Genomic DNA, 21,003 nt, shown 5'->3' with positions numbered 1-21,003 from the left:
GGATCCACAAAATCATTTTGCCTAATATTTTTAATTATATTTAAATCTTCATGTTGATATTATATCAATATTTAATTTATTTATGTATGTATGTATATATAATACTGATTTAAAATTTGAATATGTACATATGAATATAATTAAAATAAAATTAAAAAATTATAATAGATATTTAAAAGAGTAAATTTTAGGTTTAGTAAACATAAAAATCATATTTGTACGTTATAGTTATAGTTTGCATAATTGCGCGTCATAACAAACTTTATGTTTGTTATGGCTATTAATATGTATATTTCGGTATACTTATACAAAAATATCAATTGTATAAGTATATTTGGAATAAGAAAGTATTCTTTTTTATATAATTTGTGTTTGTATAAAGCGAAAAAAAAGAGAAAGACAAAAGATAACTGGGCAGGGGGAAATTTGTATTGTATAATTATAACTGTTTAGAATGAAAATATATGTATTTGTATTTATATACACAGTTTTCTCTCGCTTTATACAATCACAAAACAATACATTTTGTGTTAGTATAAAGAAAATGAGGCGAGAGAGTGCGGCGAGCGAGATATCTAAGAGAGAAGCGAATGAAAAGATATGTATTTGTGTTATATATATAATTTTCTCTCTCTTTATAAAAACACAAACATAATTTATAGATTTGTGTTTGTATAAAGTGAGAAAGGCGAGAGAGAGTGACGAGTGAGATCAGGAGAGTGGCGAGCGAGATATCTGGAGAGAGAGGCAAATGGCAAAATTTTGCTACGGATTAGAATTAAATGAAAATGTGGTTATAGCATTTAATTAAAATTAATAGCTTGCTATTTTATACCATTTTTCCTATTTAAAATAGTTTCTCTCTATATATAATAATTTTAATATTAAAGTACATTGACAATCACCCTTTTTCATAACTTTGATTCTAAGAAAAAACATTTTACATAAGATTAACCCAACATAATTTGCTTATTAAAACAATTTTCAAAAGAACTAACCAAACACAAATTGTTTTCTTCAAGGCAAAACGTTCTGGTGAGGCAGTTGAGTCCAACATGTTGTTGTCACGCCCTGAGAGCACCCCCTAAACGTGACACGACGTACTTGATCCCGAAGGAATCTCATACAAGTTCTTAGCATAATCATCATTGCATAAGACATTGAATCTGTGGAATTTAAAACCCTTTTTACAATCGATTTCAAACTCTTTCATCATAGAAAAGAAAATGTCTAGACATCTCATAAACCGTCTAAGTACAACATAGAAGTCTAACATAAGAACCATATCCCTTTACAATAGAATTGTCTCATAATAGAAACATAAGAAGTCTATTAGTCTATTACAATAGAAAGAAACGTAAGTGACATTATGCTTGACCTCGAAACTTGAGGACATACCAAAGTCTTGTAGGAATACAATCCAAGCCTTCTTTTCTTCACAATGAGGACATACTAGCCAAAATCTACACTTAGTGGAAAAATACGAGAAATATGAGTTAGTAAAATCAGTTTGTACTAAGTATGGAGGCCACGCAATTAAAATCACTTAAAACATGCAAAAATGAATTTTTAGTTAAAAACATGCTATTTCAAGTTGAAAGTCATAATGCACATTCAAAAAATACATAACAATACATACTATAAGATGAAGAGACATCCATGATCACAAGTAACACTATAACAAGTAATATTTCATAACTTAACACATCATATCATAAAGACACCACCCATGACCCCATTTTAAGTTCATGTGTGCAATGTACATATGAAGTTTCATACCCCCATATATATACTAAGTAAAGCCATCAAGAAGTTACAAGTGTAATTACATACATAATAAATTTCATAATAGGTGAAATCAACCTTAACATCATTCATAAGTTGCTATACATAAAGGACTCATGCAAGAACTCCTCTTAGACCCACTTGTTCAATGTATAGGTAAAGTCTCATACCCTCACCTATACTAAGTAGTACCTCTCAAGAATCCCTAGTTAAAGTTCATATTCTTAATCATAGGTCATATTCATATTTTAATTCATATCCTTAAAACATAGGAAGATTTGCGATAATCGATATAGACCATGTGAGTTATATGGAATTTGGTGTTCTACCCCCACACCAAAAAAAGGTGTTTCTCTTGCCTACGATGAAACTAGTTATACCTATCTATAAGGTGGATCAATTAGCTAAGACCTATGAGGGCACATAGTTATGAGATATGGATATTTCTTCTAGAAACCTTATACTTCTAACGTGCGGGTTTTCATCTCATGAGATACCGTAGTGGGAACCCAACTACTAACGTGAAAAACTCATCTCATAATCATATTCACTCGGTGCTAAGCACAATTTCCCTGTTAAAGTAAGATTAAACCTTTACTTATGTATTAGTTCATAAAGAATGCCTTACGAATTCCACCTCTCACATATATTATTTAGCTCAAAGGTTCCAAAGATGAGAATAACATTTCAATCATAGAACCAAGAACATGTGAGAATGTTCTTTTATATCATAGTCCTATAGTGTTTATGAGAATCACCTTTCATTCATCAAACCGACACTACTATAATCATAACATAACATTCATGTTCATATCATAACATACTTGATCATAATTAGGGTTGTTTGAGAGAGGAATCATGACTCAACACCACAAATAATAAATCAATTAAGCGCCTCCATCATAAGTTGATAAACAATTAAATATAAGACTTTTCATCAAATTGAAAACCTTCATTCATAGCCTTCACAACTTCCTTCAAGATCTAACCCTAATTTATTGTTATTCATACATCGTATAGGATAACATCATCATGTAATAGTGAATTCCATAAGTCACATGTTGTGGTAGGCCTTCTACCAGAGGCAGTTGCAGTCCTTATACATGTTGTGGTAGGTGTCACACTTGAACCTCCATTTACACTTGATTGACTTTATAATCCAGCATTTGTAAGATCACATGCTTTATCACTTTATCAAATCCATTGAAGTTCAAGCATTTTTCTACAAACATATCTTAAAGTCAAAAGTATAACTAAAAAGAGTAAAATTCAGTAACAGAAAGACATTAAAGAACAACTTACCAGAGTTGGACATCCTTTCTTGTTATGTCTAAAAGTCTTACTCAGAGAATATTTCATTTTTCTTCCTTTCCTTGTAGCCTTTCCAAAAATTTTCTTGACAAGCTCATTACTATCTTTTCTTCTTTTTTTACTTGGTCTTCCTAGCATCAAAGTAATTTCAGATGGTTCAATGGTTGATTTTGTAATGTTTGGCCACATTTTTATGTTTGTCACAAGTTAAACCTGTTATATGCTTTCAAGTATGTTTTCTTCTTATACGAGTTATCAACAAATGATCCAACAACTCAATCCTTATAATCATTTTATGTAAGTGCATAGACACAAAAAATTCCTTTTATTTGTCATACCCTACAATCATACACCTTTGTTTTTTTTAGGTCAACAACATGTTTATATGGTGGATCATTAATCTCAAAGTCAAAATTATCAATAAACTTCATCTCATAATCATCTGCAATTTCAACATTTTGTTTAAGTTCTTCCATAGCTATTTGTGATACATTAGTAGTCCATTTTTCTAAAAGTTTTCTCATTTGATTCTTTTTTTAATGACCTTGACTCTTATCTACTCTAGCATAGTGATAATTGATTTGAATCTAACAATCAAATTTCAACTATTGAAAGTCTCACACATGTTGTTTGTCAACATCATTTGCATGTTCTTTGAAATAGCTCTACACCATGCTTTTTTATTATACTTTGAGAAAATAGTCTAAAACCCTCCAATCTATACCTGGAATTCCAACTACATACTTTAACTTTATGGGTACCTTATTACCCCTGAACATTTTAAAAGTGAAATATATACCCACTTAAAAAGTCTTACCCAAATTTATGTTAAGTAGTGAGATACACTCGCCTACCACATCATTTTTTAGTACAAAAAGTTATTATTTTGTCTTTATTTTATATTTTCCTATCTCTTTTTCTCTTTTGTTATTGATATGAAACCAGAAGCACATTACCTTGTTCTTTCTTTCTTCTTCTTTATATTTTTTTTGAAAAAACAATTTTTTGGTGGCTGTTACACTATTTTATTAATTATCAAAGTTAAATGTTACAAATCTCAAAAAGCATTAATAAAGGTTTTGACCCAGTCCACTATGATCAGCTCTATCTACTCCTCTATAAGCTTTCCTAATATTTGGATAAATTTCTCAACAATCCCAAGGTGTTTTCATTGTCGCCGACACCCCTCGCCAACACCTTTAATGATGTTCGAAAGGTATTATTTTATTTTCATAATTTTAGTGAATTTTCATTCAAGTAATAATGATAAGAACATTGAATCGAATTTGATTCTATCAATCGAAGAATTAGATGACAACATTGATAAGTCGTGTGGTTAAGTAGTTTTCGAAAAGTGGGTCACATATTAAAGTTGGATATTGTGATTCGAAGTACAAAATTTTTTTTTTTGCTATTTTTAGTCTCGTTATCGTGGTCACTGTCTACAAAAAGTATTTTTAGCATTTTAAAAATTATTCTATACGACTTACTTTTGAATATTTTTTAATTTGCTATTACTCAAAATTGAATAACACATACTATGATAGATCTGGAAAAAAGGGAAAAATAGCGGTATGACAATGGTAAACTTAGTCTCTGAGAATGCAAAATTGAATTATATGATAAGAACAAGGAGAGTAGATTTCTTCTAGAAAAAAAGAGAGGAGAAAGATAATACTAGTGATAGCTGCAAAATTAAATAAGTTTATGATATTTTTCGGAGAAATTTTGAAGAGAAAAAGAAAGAAGACAAAAAAATTTAAAAGAAAAGAGAAATAGAAGTAAAACATAACATAATTTTTTTTTAAAAAAATGTTAGAAATGAAAAGAGGAAATCACTTGCAAAGTTAAAACTTTTAACTAAAAAAAGTGTATCTCACTCTTTTTTTAAAAAAGTGAATTTTCTTTGCCATCTCAGCATATAAGGTGACAATAATTTCATTTTAAAATAGTTCAAGGGAGTATTAGAATCATCATGAAGTATAGGTGTGTAGTTGAGAATATGACTATAGGTTGGGGAGGCTTTTGACCATTTTATCTTATAATTTAACAAATTTTTCACAATGCATCGTCCTAACTGACTCATGTCATCAAGTTTTACCTTCTCAAATGATGTCTTGTTAACCTGCGAGAATGTTCTTCTTCTTTCTACACCCTTTCTATCTTTCTTCCAATTTTCCCATATATGCATGGCACACCATTTAATTTCAACATTTGACAATAATTCAACAAGTGCAAGATGAAGACTTTGTCAAACAATGAAATTTAGATACACGACAATGTTTAATATCATTACCAAAGAAAGTTAAAAGAGCAAATTTGACAAATAATTTAGTAATATCTACTTTCTGCATATCAGACATCATTGTTAGTCCTTCACCTTCAGTCTTTCTAAGTTTCAAATCATGTTTGATGCACTTAAAATATCAAGAGGATATGTCCTTGGTTTATTTATCAACTATTGCTCATGCTATAGGGTACATATGATTATTTCCATCTTTAGAAATGCAAGATAATAGTTCACTTTCACATAGACTCTTGAGAAATGTACCACCTAAATCAATAATTTTTATATACCCCTCTTTCCGTCCACTTTTTAAGGCACCAAGCAAATATAAATGAGGAATTAAAGACTACAAAACTTGAAACTTTTGTATCTATTAAGAATCCAACAACATAGTTCTATGAAAAGGGGTGTTTATTGGCATCTATGTTTGTCTTTGTGCCTTAAAAAAGTGAATAAAAAAAAATTGTAGAAGGATTTAATTTATTGGTCTAGATGGTGCATTTCTTAAGAGCGTATGTAAAGGTCAACTATAATCTTGCATTTCCAAAGATAGAAATAATGAGATATACCTTATAGCATGGAGAATAGTTAATAAAGAAACCAAGGACACATGATCTTGATTTTTGAAGTGCATCAAACATGATTTGAAACTTACAGAGATTGAAGGTGCATGACTAACATAGATGTCTCATATGAAAAAAAAAAGGTATTACAAAATCATTTGTCAAATTTATTCTTTCAACTTTTTGTAGTAATTAATATTTAATATTGTTATATGTCTAATATTCTTTGTTTAACAACACCTTCATCTTGCGTTTGTTGAATTATCGTCAAATGCTAAAATTAGATGACATGCTAAGTGAAAAGTGAAAGAAATAGTGGAGGGGTGAAGAAAGGAGAAGAAAATTCTAGCAGGTTGTCGGGGCATCCTTTGAAATCCTTTTACAGGTAAAACTTGATGAAATGAGTCAGTTAGGACAAGACATTGTGAAAGATTTGTTAAAGCATAATAAAGAAGCACAATTTAAATCATATTTTAATGAACATAGCAAGTATGATGTGGTTGAAAACAAAATGTGAGAAACTTTCAATAGTTGACTTTTGGGCACTAGATTCATATCTTCATCATTATGCTAAAGAAAATAAGAACCAAAGTCATAAAGAAAACGAATCAAATAAGAGAAATTTAAGAAAAATGGATTATTGATATTTCACCAATAATTATGGAAGATTTTATTCAAAAAAATGCTAAAATTATAGATTTTGACTTTGAGATTCATGATTCACCATATAAACATATTGTTGGTCTAAAAAAGGTATGTAGTTGTATGTCATGGCAACTAAAGGAAATTTCTTGTGCTCATGCACTTACAACATGTCATTATAATGATTGGATTGTTGAGTCATTTCTTGGTCACTAGTATGTGTGTATATATATATATATATATATATATATATATATATATAATAGGTTTATTCAAATTATGACAAACATGAAAATGTGATCCAAAAGCACAAAATTAGCCATTAAACCACTTGAAATTACTGGCATGCAGGAAGATCATGTAAAAAAAAGATAGTGATGAGTCTGTCAACAAAAAGTTTTAAAGTGAAAAGGAAGGAAAGAGAAATGAAATATTCTCTGATAAGTTATGCTTTAATGTCTTTCTGTTACTGAATTGTACTTTTGACTTTAAGATATGTTTGTAGAAAATATTGAATATTCAACTAATAAAGTTGGTAGGAGTGATAAAGCATCTGATTTTACAAATGTTGGAATAAAAAATCAATCAAGTGTAAATTCAGGTCCAAGTATGACGCTACCAAAACAGGTGTAAAGGCTGCAATTGCCTCACATTTGGTAGAAGGCCTACTAGTGCTACATCAAGTGTTATCAGGATTGCAATTGCATCAACATCTAGTGAAAGGCCTACAAATATTTCATCAAGTGGTGTAAGGATTGCAACTGCCTTAACATTTGATGGAAGGCCTACAAATAATTCATCAAGTAGTGTGGGGCCTGCAACAAGTCCATTTGGTACTCTACAATCATGCAAGTGGACCAAAAAAAGAAAGACTAGCACAACTAAGAGGGGGACCAAGACAAAAATAAAAACAAAGACAGTTATGGTCTCTTATGTGGATCTGGTGCGAGTATAATTGAGAAGATATTTAATTTATCATTTAAACACATTTTTAATTGTCATTATTGATATTAGTTCATCTTTAAGTGATGATTTTGTTGTTTTCTCATTCTGGAAATATTGATAGGGTGTTACATAAGGCTGCATTATCAAGTTCAATTTCTATCAATGTAGATCTTGATTACACTCAATGGACTATGGTTAGGCAGCTATGAGAGGAGAGTTACAAAAGCATTTAAGTCACAACTGACACTTATGCCACACCAAGCACTGATGACACACATTTTATTTCTCTTTCTTTAGCTTAATGAGTTTATCCTAATTGACTTTATTTGGCTTAACGATTTGATCCCAACTGTTTTTTATTCTATTTTCATTTTCGACTATTGTTAAGTTGCTATTTGAAAGACTTTGTATATGAATCAGTGGTTGAATGAAATTAATGTGTTTGTTAAGTTGCTATTCAGATTTGTGTTTAAAGGCTATTCTAAAGCCAATGCAATCAACAATTGAAGCCAAAGCCTTTGGTATGTCATTTCATCATCAATAAAAACTAATACTAATTAATACATCTTAAAAAGAACAATTATAAATCAAATCACAACAATCACAATTACAATGATATTAATGCTACTGCTCCTTGACTTCCTTGCGCTCAATTCGTTGATGAATTCTTGATGTTGTTGTGTTCTTGGAATGTTGCATCATTTGCATCACCTATTGAAAGAATCCACACTCATTACTTTCTTTCAGGATTAATTAGTTTTCATGATGTCTTAAGTTCAACATAGACTCCACAATAGAAACATTGGAACATCATGGTAAATGTTGACACCAAATTTTGATCCTTCACAATATGAATTAATCAAGCTTCTTTGATTTCAATCGATTTGAATTAATTAGTTTTATATTAAAAGATTCAAAAAAATTGTTTGAAAGTTATTTTAAAATCGTTTTGTCACTTTTTATAATCTTTGAATAATATATATATTATACATAATTATGTGTATAATTAGTATATTTTCATAACATTTAATAACATTTAAAATCATCTCAAAAAATGTATTTAAAATATTTATTTAAATTTTTTTAATTAAAGCTACAGTTATAATATTGAATTGATTAGTTAATAATTAAGTGATTATTTTATTTCATTGAAATTAAAAAAGCTCATTAATTAATCTATATTAATTCGTCTCATTTCAATTTCAATCGAATTCACCAATTAATTTAGTTTCAGTTGGCTATAATTGCAAGCAAATGGGTCAAATTCTCAATTCCAATGTAAGCTCATTTCTTACTTCATCTTAAACCCATCCAGACCAAATTTTGGGTCTATTTTCTTCAGCTCAACGGCCAAATTTTACTCTAAATTATAGAAGCCCACTGTATAAATCAAAAGAATCTCATCGTGTAAGATATAAATTACAATTTATCCTAACTTATTACATATTACTAAAAATCCCTTAAAAAAGCAAGTGAATGATACATGGATACCACTTAGATACATTATAATTGATACAAGGTATATAAATTATTGTTGAGATAAAAATGAAAAAAAACTTAATAATTAATTCTGTTAGTTTAATAAGCTTAATTAACGCCTTACAATTTCAAAACAATCCATATCTTACTAGGTAACTGACTCTGACATTTTAAAATTTAAATTTCAAAATTATATCTTCTACATGAAAGAACAATTTGTGAACAGCCATTGAAAATGCAAGAAATACGAAAAAAACTTCTGAATTTTTGCTACTACATGTTGAATATATCAATTTTACTGAGGCATTCAGAAATTTAGGTCAGCGAAGTGAAATATGAAAGTTACAAAAGTGACGGAATCGTTGTTGGACAATCATTTCATTTATAAATCTCAAAGCATCAATTTCAGCCGAATTGGATATCGATGTATCAAGGAAAACATTGAGATTCGTTACATCATATAAGGTAACTTGTCTACGATGAAAACTAAGAACGACATGGGTGTTAAATATATTTAGAAGTGAAAAAGTGAGCAAGAATTTTCAATGTATCCATTATGAATTGACACAATTGAAAAGATTAACGATAATGTAGATAGTTTTGATGGAACATGCGAAGAAATAACGTGTGTAGAAGGCATAACACAAGATACACAAGCTCTTGCGATGGTTGAATGAAGAATTTGTGATTCATATTTTATTTCAGAATTAAAATGGACAAATTACATAATTGATTCAAATGGTATAGAGGTGAAGACATGTCAGTTATGTAAGAATAAAACAACACTCGTAGATGTTATGGCGAAATATAAGATAAAGAACAACTTCAATTGTAAAGTAAAGAGATCTCATAAACAAAGGCATGTGAGTGTTTGGATTCTTTAGATCTATGAATTGTGAAACATTTATTTTATTGTAATGTTTGATACACTAGTAATTAGAAAGTCTTTAGATTTTTGTTTTGTTTTGTTTGTTGAATATGATTTGGTTGAATGATAATGATACATTAAGTTAATATTGTAGATACATTAAGACAATGTTGTTGAAATATTACAGAATTTTATAACAACAATCAGGTAGTCGACACATTCCAAAAATTTTTAATACATAATTCATTATTTATTTATTTGTTGATATTGTTGATACATTAAGTTAATTCTTTTGATATGTTAATATAATACTGTTGAAACATTAAATTACTCTCAACAATCATATAGACGATGCATTACAAAAATTGTGATACATGGATAAATATTTTTTTTTGACTCTGATATAAAAAATACACTAAATTATTATGTATCTATTTATAGCCTTAAGACCATTTATTAGGGGGTTCAAATATTACAGACCAATAGTTGTTGTTAATGGTACACATCTGGGTGAAACTTATAAAAGGACATTTGTATCAGCAAGCACACTTGATGGTGCAGGTATGTATTTTTTTGTAATTGTGATGTGTTTATAAATATTATGTATCAGATAAGATAATATGTGTTGCTTTGTAATTAGGTTGCATATTTTCATTGGCATAGGGTGCTATTGACACTGAAAATGATTGTCATGACATGATTTTTTGAGCAATTCAAGGGGTAGCTTAGCTGGTAAAGTCCTGAGGATAAAGTCCTTCAGGTCGCCAGTTCAAGCCCCAACAGGTCCACTGGAGGCATTACAAACCGATCGCGTCTCCAGGGCCCTGTGAAACTAACTATGGTGCACCCACCTTGAAACAACGGGACCCGGTGGGTACAACTAGTCAGATTCGCAAAGCGCTACCAGGAAACTACGGGAAAAAAAGCAATTCAAAAATGCATTTTGGCGAGCAAAAAGACATGTGTGCTGTTATCAGATAGTAGTGAGAGTATTATTAATACTGTAAGGTTTGTGTTCCCAAATGTACCTCATTATGCATGCATATGACATTTTTGGAAGAATGTTTATGAAAGCTTCAAAAAGAGTAGAAATTCCCTAAGTCATCTATTCTATCTCTATGGCGAAGACATACCAAAAGGAGGATTTCGATAAATTGATGGTTAAGGTTGATAAAGTTGATTGCAGTATTAAGGAGTACCTTGAGGATGCAAGGTATTAGAAGTGATCGAGAGTATTGTGGAATGTAACAATGGTTGTCTTGTTGAAGCACGCCAATTGTCGATATTAGAATTCTCGGAAGAAGTTAGAATTCTATTGGTTCATGGCAGTGCAAAAACAGAGAAATAACCTATTATACAAAGGACACACTGGAGAAGATTTGAGGAGGTATTGATTATAAACACGTCTAAAAGTTTAAAGATGGAGGTATGTATCATGATACATTATTTTTTATTATTTTAATTCAGTATACCATTTGCATGCTTTCTTTTAAATAATTTTCTAGTTGATCTTTTTAATGTACGCAGGTTGTTCCATCATCTGAATTTGTTTTCTCTATTTATGTAAATGGAAGAAGATACATTATTTGTCTTGAGCAGAAAGAATGTTCTTGTGGAAGATTTCAACTAGATGAGATACCTTGCGTACATGAAATCGTTGTTTTAAAGGAAAAAAATATTAAAGATATGCATTCATATTTCTCTGATTACTACAATCCTGATGCATTTTCTAAAACATATGAGATTTCAATTGTTTCGATGCCATATGATGAAGACTGGACTGTTCCTGAGAATGTGGTAGCTGAAAATGTGTATCAACCTACATACAAACGATTAGCTGGACGACCAAGGAAAAGAGGAAAAAAGAATGTAGATGAAAATATTATGGTGAACATAAAATTATTGTGGTCAAGAAGGCCACAACAGAAGAACTTGTACTTTCTTCCCAAATGAAATGTGAAATAATCATTATATTTATAAGACATTAATGCTTTTGTTGTGTTGAAATATTGTTCATGTAAACAATTTTCAATTGTTATCAATATTGTTATTCAGAAAAATAATTTGTTATGATTTGTGTATCAATGTTAATTTTGTTAAATAAATTTTAAGGTGCAATTATGATTATAAATCAATTGTTGGATAACATATATGCTAATGTATCATGTACATTAAGTAATAAATAATTTCAGTAATGTATCATATACATTAAATTTATAATGTTTGTTGTATTGTTACTGTATTATTTGCATTAAATCATATACACAACGAATATGTGTGATAATTTATATGATACATAAATTAAATAATTATGTTTGTAATATATATATATATATATATATATATTATTTGTTTCATATATAATATTAATTATAAATAATGAATCATGTACATTACTTTTCAAAAACATATCTATCATATACATAATGTATCATACATTATATGTTATATACTACACTTTTTATGTAATGCAATAATTGCGTCTGAAATTTAACTTTTTATAAGCAAAATATAGTGATCCATACAATACAAAACACACTAAAACATGAGTGAAATTGTTAAAAGAAACTGAAAAACATAAAACATTGTCTATGAGTAGATATTTAATTACTACTCTATGTGAACCAAATTGTAACACTTTGAAAATCCAAGACATGTTATAGAGTCTAACATAAATTTCCTAAGGTCTAGACACTACTTTAAGGTCCATTACAATGATTATAAATCATTTAGGAAGTCTAGAAACCAAAACGTCCAAGAACGTACATGACGTCCATAAACTAGTTCAAGGAGGTACTAGCGTGCCTTAGCCTATTTGACTAGCTTTTAGAAGTCGGAAAATGATGAAGCTATCCTTTACTTCAAATTTTGGTTAATTGTGATTAAGTCATGATATTGTATTGGATTATGCCTTGTGTTAGGATTGATAGGGTGGTATGATATTGAAATTAGATGTCTTGACTATGATTTGTGACATGTTGACTTAAGATGTAAATGTTATAAGGATGGTGAATGATTTACCAATGTGCCTTATCATGATATGAAAATGTTAATGTGCTAACCTCATCTATATAAATTGTAATGAGAGGACAATACTCATGCAATACTTATTGAGCTATGATGAGGATGATGTTATACAAGTATTAAACCCTATGATCTACATTAAGTAATGATGATTAATAGACATCAAAGACATTTCAAAAGGGACTCTAGCTTAGCACCGAATGAACTAGAGTGAGGAGTGTCCCTTCCCACATAGGGAAGGTAGGATCACTAATGTACTCTTGAGATTAGAGACTACAATGCATGTAGCATAATGAGGGTCCCAACTATATCTTCTAGTTCTTGAACTATGTTTCCCCCCATAGGAATACTAGCTAGTGGATCCATGTAGTTGCTATGTTCATGTTTTCGTACTACCTTGGCAAGTAGTCCGCCTTCTTTTGGTGTAGGGTTCCATGACATCAAATTCCACATTAGCTCATGTGGTCTATGTCGGTAAGGGAAAGATGTTCTCAAAAGGTAAAATGAATTAAAGGAATGAACTCTAACTAACGTGACCTAAGGGGTTTAGCTTAGTCTAGGTAGGGGTATGAGACTCTAACTAAACATTGCACTAGTTAGACTTGAAGGGAATCTTAAGAGAATGCTCTTATGTATGAAAATGCTTATAATGTTATATGACATGTATATGATGAACTTGCACATTGTTGATACTATATGTTGATTGGTGTCATTTATGAGTATGTATGGTCGATATTGTCAAAGTATAATGTTATGTACTCTTAAATGTTATGATATGTGAAGTATAATATTAGTCATGATTATTGTTGTGTTACTTGATTGAGTAAGGTTATGGGGCTTTGCTTGGTCATTGCACTTGTTGACTTGATAGGGATTCATGGTTAATTGTCTTACTTTGGTTATGTTGAAATGTACTCTTATTCATGCTTGTTGCTATTATGACTTAATGATAGAGTTACTTGACTATGTATCCAATTACATGATATGTATGTTGAATTGACTATGCTTTGATGTTATTGGTTTTGTGATGTACATGTCTATGACTTAATGATTATGCCTAAGTGATTTGGTATGGTCTTGTTGAATGTGCATAAATGTTTTTAAACGAAAAGTGCATACTTTATGAAATATCCCTTTTTCTTAACATGATTTCAAAGTATGTGTGCATATAGTCTCATACTTAGTACAAGTGGTGTACTAACCCCATTTCTTCCTTTTCCCCCAACATTTTAGGTTCCAGTCGTTGAAGGGCTTGAAAGACGACTTGAAGAAGGCTTGGATCTCTTATTCATTCAAGTAGGGTAGGTCCTCACTTTCCGAGGGCAGTGCCACTATCTAGCTAATGGAGTTGTTATGAGTTTAAGTTCTTTCCTTTCAATTGAGTACTAAACATTTGTATGACCTATGTGTGGTCTTATTGAATTGATGTATAGGCTACAGGGCTAGGCCCAATTTGATATACTCTTATTAGATGGTTATGAGATGAGAAGACTATTATGACTATGTTATATTTTATATAATTATATGAAATATAAGTAGAAGACCAAGTAATCTTTCAACACGAAAGGTCTATGTATACTCGATATATATATACATTATATCTATCTAGAGGTCTATGTAAACCTCCGAGTAGAAGTAATGAAAGTTGTAATTTTTTTTGCTAAATTTGACCTATGAATGTAATGATGTAAGCTAAGAGGCTAGTCTTAGACCTAAAAGAGGACGACGACGCTGGTTACATCAAGGGGCTATTCCCGGATGTTACACAAATCTTCTTCAGATACTGTTGTGACTATACTCTTAGGTTTTGGTGAATCATCATTGTCATTAACATATGCACCCTTAGCCTTCTTGATGCCATAACTCAATGCTTCATATCTTTACGCAAGTATTCTAGAAGAAAATCAACTAATGATATTTCGATTTAGTCGCTCACATACTCCGCAAATATAGCAACATATAACCCACAGTCTCTACAAAAATGCAGAATAGAAACTATAAACTTAAATCATGCATGATTCAAAAACAATAAAAGCAAAACACTTACAGGCTACTACTGAAAGGAATTTGTGCCTCCAAAAGTGAATAAGAATTATTGTCCTTGTACGCATCACAATTAGCAAAATTTGTTTGCTCAATTTTTTCAAAAAATCCACTTACCATAAGGTAAGAAGGTAGCATTTTGAACAACATTTTTATCCCGTGCAGAATTGCTCTTTTCCTTGTGCCTAATAAAGAGTCATACACCCTTATCTTCCTGTTTTAATTCAAAAAATTTGAGTTAAAAGGGAAAACAAATCTTATGACATGTGTTGGTACCTTTTTTTATAACATAGTTGAATGACTGCAAAATGAAAAGAAAAATTATACTTTATAATGATACTTCGTCACACTTAAATAAAAACACCAAGTCACACTACACACCAATTAATGATACATAATAAGAACAAGTTGATACAAATAAAAATACATGCCACTAGATTTCAACATATTCGTATTATAAAACTTAATACATTATACAACATGATGCCCTCTTATGATACATCAACAAACTTTTTGTTAAATTTGACAAACATTTGTCTTATGAATTTTTCAATACACATATAAAACAAAGGCTTAAAAGTTGGATGAAATCCCAAATCATAATGTATCAAACTAATATAGGGGTTTTGTATGTATCATAATTTAAACCAATAGACAATATATCCCATTCAATTGATGTATCATGCAATTTCAAATTAAGATAGCAAACACAATATAGATCACAAACAAGTTTAATGAAGATTAAAAACATATGCTCTAGACAATGAAGGTCTAAAAATAGTGAATGTTATTTTTCTTTCCTTTATTTTTTTTGAGGTTTTTTTTTTGTAACCTTTGATTTAGACGATTTAGGCACAACTTTAATCGACTTCTTCCTCGAGTTTAATGGGTCATGCAAACTTTTTTCTTGATTTTCTGTCGAATTTTCATCATGAGAATTGTGTATTGTTAGATCACTGTTAGAAGGATTTGATATATCATGTGAATTCATATGTATCTAGAAGAAAAAATTGAGAAGGCGATGAAAAACTGATAAGACGAAAAAACTGAGAAAACTGATAACAAGATAAAAATGGAAGGACGAAGATGAAATGGAGAAGACAATGTTTGAAAATGGGCGGATTGAGAGAGAATTTTTTTGAAAATGAAATTGAGATAATTATTTGTAATCGAAAAGGTAATGGAACAAAAAAGAAAAAAAAAGGAGTGACATGTGAAGTTGTGAAACCTTTGAGGTAAAAGATTGGTAAAATCTTTTAATGTAATTTGCAAATTTGTTGTTAGTTAAATAAGGGATTAAAGTAATTTTTTAAAAAAAGTGGAACAATAAAAAACTTAAAATTGTGTATTTAAGTTATTCAATTGCAATTCCTCCAACCAGCAAATCCGGTTAAACCCAGAAACGACCCGCTACTCTTCTTCGTCTCCACAAAAGAACGACGATCCTACAGGGCCCACTCTCCGCACTCGTCTTCCCCAACCTAGTACCCTAGTAATCCTAAGTGATCACATCCAACCACCCTCACCCCCTCTTTTCCTCTTTTTTCATGTTCGAGCTTGGCAACTGCCCTCGGAAAGGTAACAATCTTTTCAGTTTTAACTTTATGAACTAAAGTTATAACTGTTCTTAAACATTTTAGTGTCCAACCTTAATGAAAATACAAAGTTGTTGTTCTAATATTTGAATATCGTGTGAATTGTCTGTTGCTTAATTCTTCCTTATTTATTACTCCTCGTCTTGAGTCCCTTTTACTTGAATACCTCTGAACCAGCATCTAGCCATCTCTTTAGTAACATGTCTCAGCTATATAGATGAGTTCAATAATGTATTAAATGGATCAGACTTGGGGTTGTTTGATTGGAAATTTCCTTTATAATGTTGTTGTTGTCATATTTGTATGCCGAGCAACCTTTGTTTAATTAAAGATTCACAAATTCATCTTCACAGGTTGACTGTCTTGAGTACATATGCACTGTGCATCATGCTTTTGTTCTTGCCCTCTTTTTGTACATGATAATTACTTCATTGATAATAAATAAAACAGTTTGTTCTTTCAACACTATCGCATTCCTGCGATTTGAGTTACTTACTCTTTGTTTATTCTAAAATTTAACAAGTTAGATTTCATTTTTTTGTGTTCTCACCTAAAGATATCCAGTTAATTCGTACTAGTTTATGATTTGTATTTGCTATGAATGCATAACTTTACTTTATTCTTTTTTCTTCTTGAATACTCAGACCATGAAATTCTGTAACTTCATGACTCATGCTTTGGCTACCTAGCTCTGTTTTGATTTTTTCACGAGAAAAGTTTTGCATTGTATTTTGAACAAAGTCTAATTTTATTCTTTTTTTTATATATATGAACACGAGAGTTATATCGATAGCTTCACTTTAATTTTGCATAACAGTTAGTTGTTGTTTAAACAAGTCATCTATATGAGTCAGTTAAATGCAGGAGAAAAGTGTTATGTTCTACCCTGTTATATGTCACCTAGTCGATAAATATGATTGGCTTCTGAAGTGTAATTTTCCTTTGTTAATAGCTTGTTGTTTACTATTTCTTTAAGGAATAACATGATTGGATTTTATTTGCCCATAGCCTGTTAAAGTTTGATCATGTTTGTGATTTTCCTTTTTCATCTGATAAATTTATTTATTTTTAGTTAGGCATTCAATTTTGTAACATTTGATTTCTAGTATCTTCTTCCTTTCAATTTGAATTGCTCTGTTAATTCCCTTTCTTTTCTCTTGTTGCATGTGACATCGTCTGAGTCTATAACATTACATTTGTGAATATGCTTATGTTGGCCAAAAGAACCTTCTATTACAACACGAGTAATATGTTACTACAGATGACCATTCTGTTTCATAACACATAGTGACATGTTCCAACATCTGATAACTACGATGAAATTTCCACCAACATATGACTCCTGCAACATATGACACTTCTTTCAATAAATGTTGGACAATCGAATATATTATATTTTTACCAATATATCAATAAAATGCTCAAGAATTAGGTGTTTTGGATTTATCATTTTTCTTTCGTAAATAAGAAATAACAGGTCCCATTAAATCATAATTCAATGTTCATATCTGTAGAACAATTTCTTGTTTATTAACCCAAGAAAAGATTCAACTATCAATAATATGTTTTTCACAATTCTAAATTTTTTCAAAAAAATAACGACTTATCCATTGTAAGAAGAATGATGATCGACGATTGCGTTCAGCTCCAGATAAAGTGACGATTGGTGATAAAGAAACGAAGAATGTGAATATCTAATCTAGATTTCGATAAGCTTTTAATGGTCGGTTTTTTCAAGGAAGAAAAACGTTGGAGAGACCAGAGTTTTAAATAATTTTCTTTACTTTTTATACTAATTAGGTTAAAATTAAAAATAGTTAAATTTGACCCTTCTTTACTAAAGCGTCGGTAAAAACAATAAAACTTATTCGGCACCTTCTGATCACTTTAAAAAAACTTGTCAAACTTATTTGACCCCTTTTACATGGTTTAGACTTGTGAATCACCCGTTGCAGATGTGGCGTCAAGGTCAGAATCTTCTGCGGCGGGCGGCGGTATTAAACCGTAGCTGCGGAATCAGACAAATGATTGCTGGTTCAGCGTCATCTTCAAGCCCAAGTGTGTCTATATGGAGGCGCAAGAAAGAAATGGGGAAAGAAGGTTTAATGGTCGCCAAGGAGCTTAAGCGCTTGCAGTCCGACGCCGTTAGGTTTGAGCGGTTCATGAAGTCCAATGTTTCTCGCCTACTCAAATCTGACCTCGTCGCCGTTCTTGCTGAGTTCCAAAGACAAGATCTCCCTTACCTCTCCATGAGGGTAATAATTTGAATTTTTCTTTTTCCTTTTGCTGCTAACAAGTTGTAACCCTTTTTGGTTATAAAAATTGATTATTGTACAATATAGAAAAGAAATTGAAGAAAAAGATGGTGCAATTCCTAGTCCTTTTGGGTAAATAACTCAGTGAATCATTTAGTGTTTTTGTAGCATAATATTATACTAATTTTAGAAAATATGTACATAAAATATCTAGTTTTACAGAGAGATCATGGGTTCATGTGTTCCAATTTTTTGCTGTAAGTTAGCCCGTATAGGGAATAATGTTATCTTGTTTCGTTCAGAAGTAATTGTTGTAATGTCTATGTATTATTGTACTATCATACTCCAGCAAAATGTAACATTGTGTTTCACGATGTTGAACACATCTGATTCCTTCTTGAAACATTATCAATTATACTTTGATCGTTAATTCATCTTAATCAATAGAGATGTGATGTTCAACTTCTTATGTTTACTTCCCGTTGTCCTCTTTAAGTGGTAATTCCAGAGTAGAGAGAGAATGTTTGCCTAGTGCTAGACCCTTTCTTTAGCTTATCTGGAGATGGAAGTTGTCCACTTTCATTAATCATTTGTATGATGTTTTCACTGCTGGCTTTTGCTCCTAAATTTTGCAGTTGTATGAGGCTGTGCGCAAAGAAATATGGTATCGTCCAGACATGTTTTTTTACAGGGATATGCTTTTCATGCTTGCAAGAAACAAAAAGGTAGATGAAACGAAGAAGGTATGGGAAGATTTGAAGAAAGAAGGGGTGCTTTTTGATCAACATACATTTGGCGATCTTGTCAGGGCTTTTCTAGATGGCGGATTACCTTTGGAGGCAATGCAAATATATGATGAAATGAGGCGCTCTCCTGATCCTCCTATGTCTTTACCTTATCGTGTTATGTTGAAGGGGCTACTTCCTTACCCCGAATTGAGAGAAAAAGTGAAGGATGACTTTCTGGAACTGTTCCCGGATGCTGTAGTTTATGATCCACCTGAAGATCTATTTGATGATGAGGAGTGGAGAAAGGAGAGCGATGATGATTAGAATATGCTGTCGACTCTGATTTTCACAATGGCATTTGAATTTTCCTCTGGTCAAGAAGATAGTGGAATGGTAAATAAGGAATGCACTGACAGCAGATCATGAAATTGTTTAAGCTGCTGAATTGATGGGTGTTTCTGCCTTTGAGAATTTGAAATGTGACCCACGAAGACCGTGGAATATTGGAAGTTGATGCCGCTATGATCTTACCTATGATATCTAAACTGAAGGTTGGTTGAATGCGTCTGATGAAGCGGATGTATCATTTTCTGCAATTTGTGTTGGAAGAGAGCCTGTCGACGTTCTCGGTTTCTCCTTATTAAGGTTTCCTTTGATCAACAGTTTATGAATTCCTGTCATTGTCAGCGATTATCACCATCTCATTCAGTTATTCTTATGAGATGGTGAATGTTTTGTTAGGATAAATGCTCCACCAAAGAAATTAATTAATGTATGGGTTAGTCATCCAAATTATTGGTTTTGGTATCGATGTTCTTCAGGGCACTCTGGTTTCTGCCCTTCTATTCTTGAACTCTGGCAATATTTCTTATAGTCATATCATGCAATTGACTGTTGATCTCGACGTGTTTGAAGTATCAGGCCATGTGATCATTCGATAGCATATTTTCAAGGCATGTCTGTCATCTCTTGCAGGACATTTTGCTATATCCTCTGTCGAAGTATTCTTACCAAAAAATTGTCGCTTCAGTCCCATCGATCTTGAAATTTTACTTGGCCAAATTGAGCAAGGAAGTGTAGTCTTCAGTTAGAGGAAGCTACTCTATTCTATAATCTCAAACTGCTAGTTTCTCTGAGATTTTTCTTTTGGGGTTTTCAATATGTCAATATTACTTATGTTGTTGCTATGAAATTTTTGCTTCCAAGATCATACCTCGATTATCAAGCCCCATAACATCAAACGGAGAACCTAATTCATTTTGAGGCACCTGTTTGTTCATCTTGGAAGTTGAATGGGTTTCATCTAGAATTTGGCTGTACCAGTCTTATGGTGCTCGCTTATTATGATCATTCGTCCTTTCAGAACAACATAGAGATATGATGTTTTCTGATTGACCATTGACAGATTAGCATTTTTTCATGTTCAGATGGTGTCTATTTCTGCCTGATGGTCTAGAACTTTGAGATATGTACCCCAT

The 21,003-nt window shown here is 31.2% G+C and overlaps 2 protein-coding genes and 1 long non-coding RNA gene across 3 annotated transcripts; all 3 read left to right on the top strand.

Annotated features, from left to right (window-relative positions):
* Window positions 1-3,721: 3,721 nt before the first annotated feature.
* On the top strand, window positions 3,722-7,993 carry LOC112942078 (uncharacterized). The gene is made up of 2 exons (XR_003247906.2): window positions 3,722-4,312; window positions 7,190-7,993. It is a non-coding gene; the product is annotated as an uncharacterized lncRNA (long non-coding RNA).
* A 3,307-nt stretch (window positions 7,994-11,300) lies between these two features.
* Window positions 11,301-11,833, top strand: LOC138338006 (uncharacterized). The gene is made up of 2 exons (XM_069288455.1): window positions 11,301-11,306; window positions 11,408-11,833. Exons 1-2 carry the CDS (start codon window positions 11,301-11,303, stop codon window positions 11,831-11,833), a joined length of 432 nt encoding a protein of 143 aa, XP_069144556.1.
* A 6,570-nt stretch (window positions 11,834-18,403) lies between these two features.
* Window positions 18,404-20,378, top strand: LOC101267041 (pentatricopeptide repeat-containing protein At1g62350). The gene is made up of 2 exons (XM_010326700.4): window positions 18,404-18,797; window positions 19,433-20,378. Exons 1-2 carry the CDS (start codon window positions 18,498-18,500, stop codon window positions 19,847-19,849), a joined length of 717 nt encoding a protein of 238 aa, XP_010325002.1. The 5' UTR covers window positions 18,404-18,497; the 3' UTR covers window positions 19,850-20,378.
* The last annotated feature ends 625 nt before the right edge of the window (window positions 20,379-21,003 follow it).

The sequence above is a fragment of the Solanum lycopersicum genome, chromosome 8 (genome assembly GCF_036512215.1).
Source record: "Solanum lycopersicum chromosome 8, SLM_r2.1".
NCBI classification, from domain to species: domain Eukaryota; kingdom Viridiplantae; phylum Streptophyta; class Magnoliopsida; order Solanales; family Solanaceae; genus Solanum; species Solanum lycopersicum.
The sequence above is the reverse complement of the archived record's forward strand: the minus strand, read 5'-3'. Positions and strand labels throughout refer to the sequence as shown.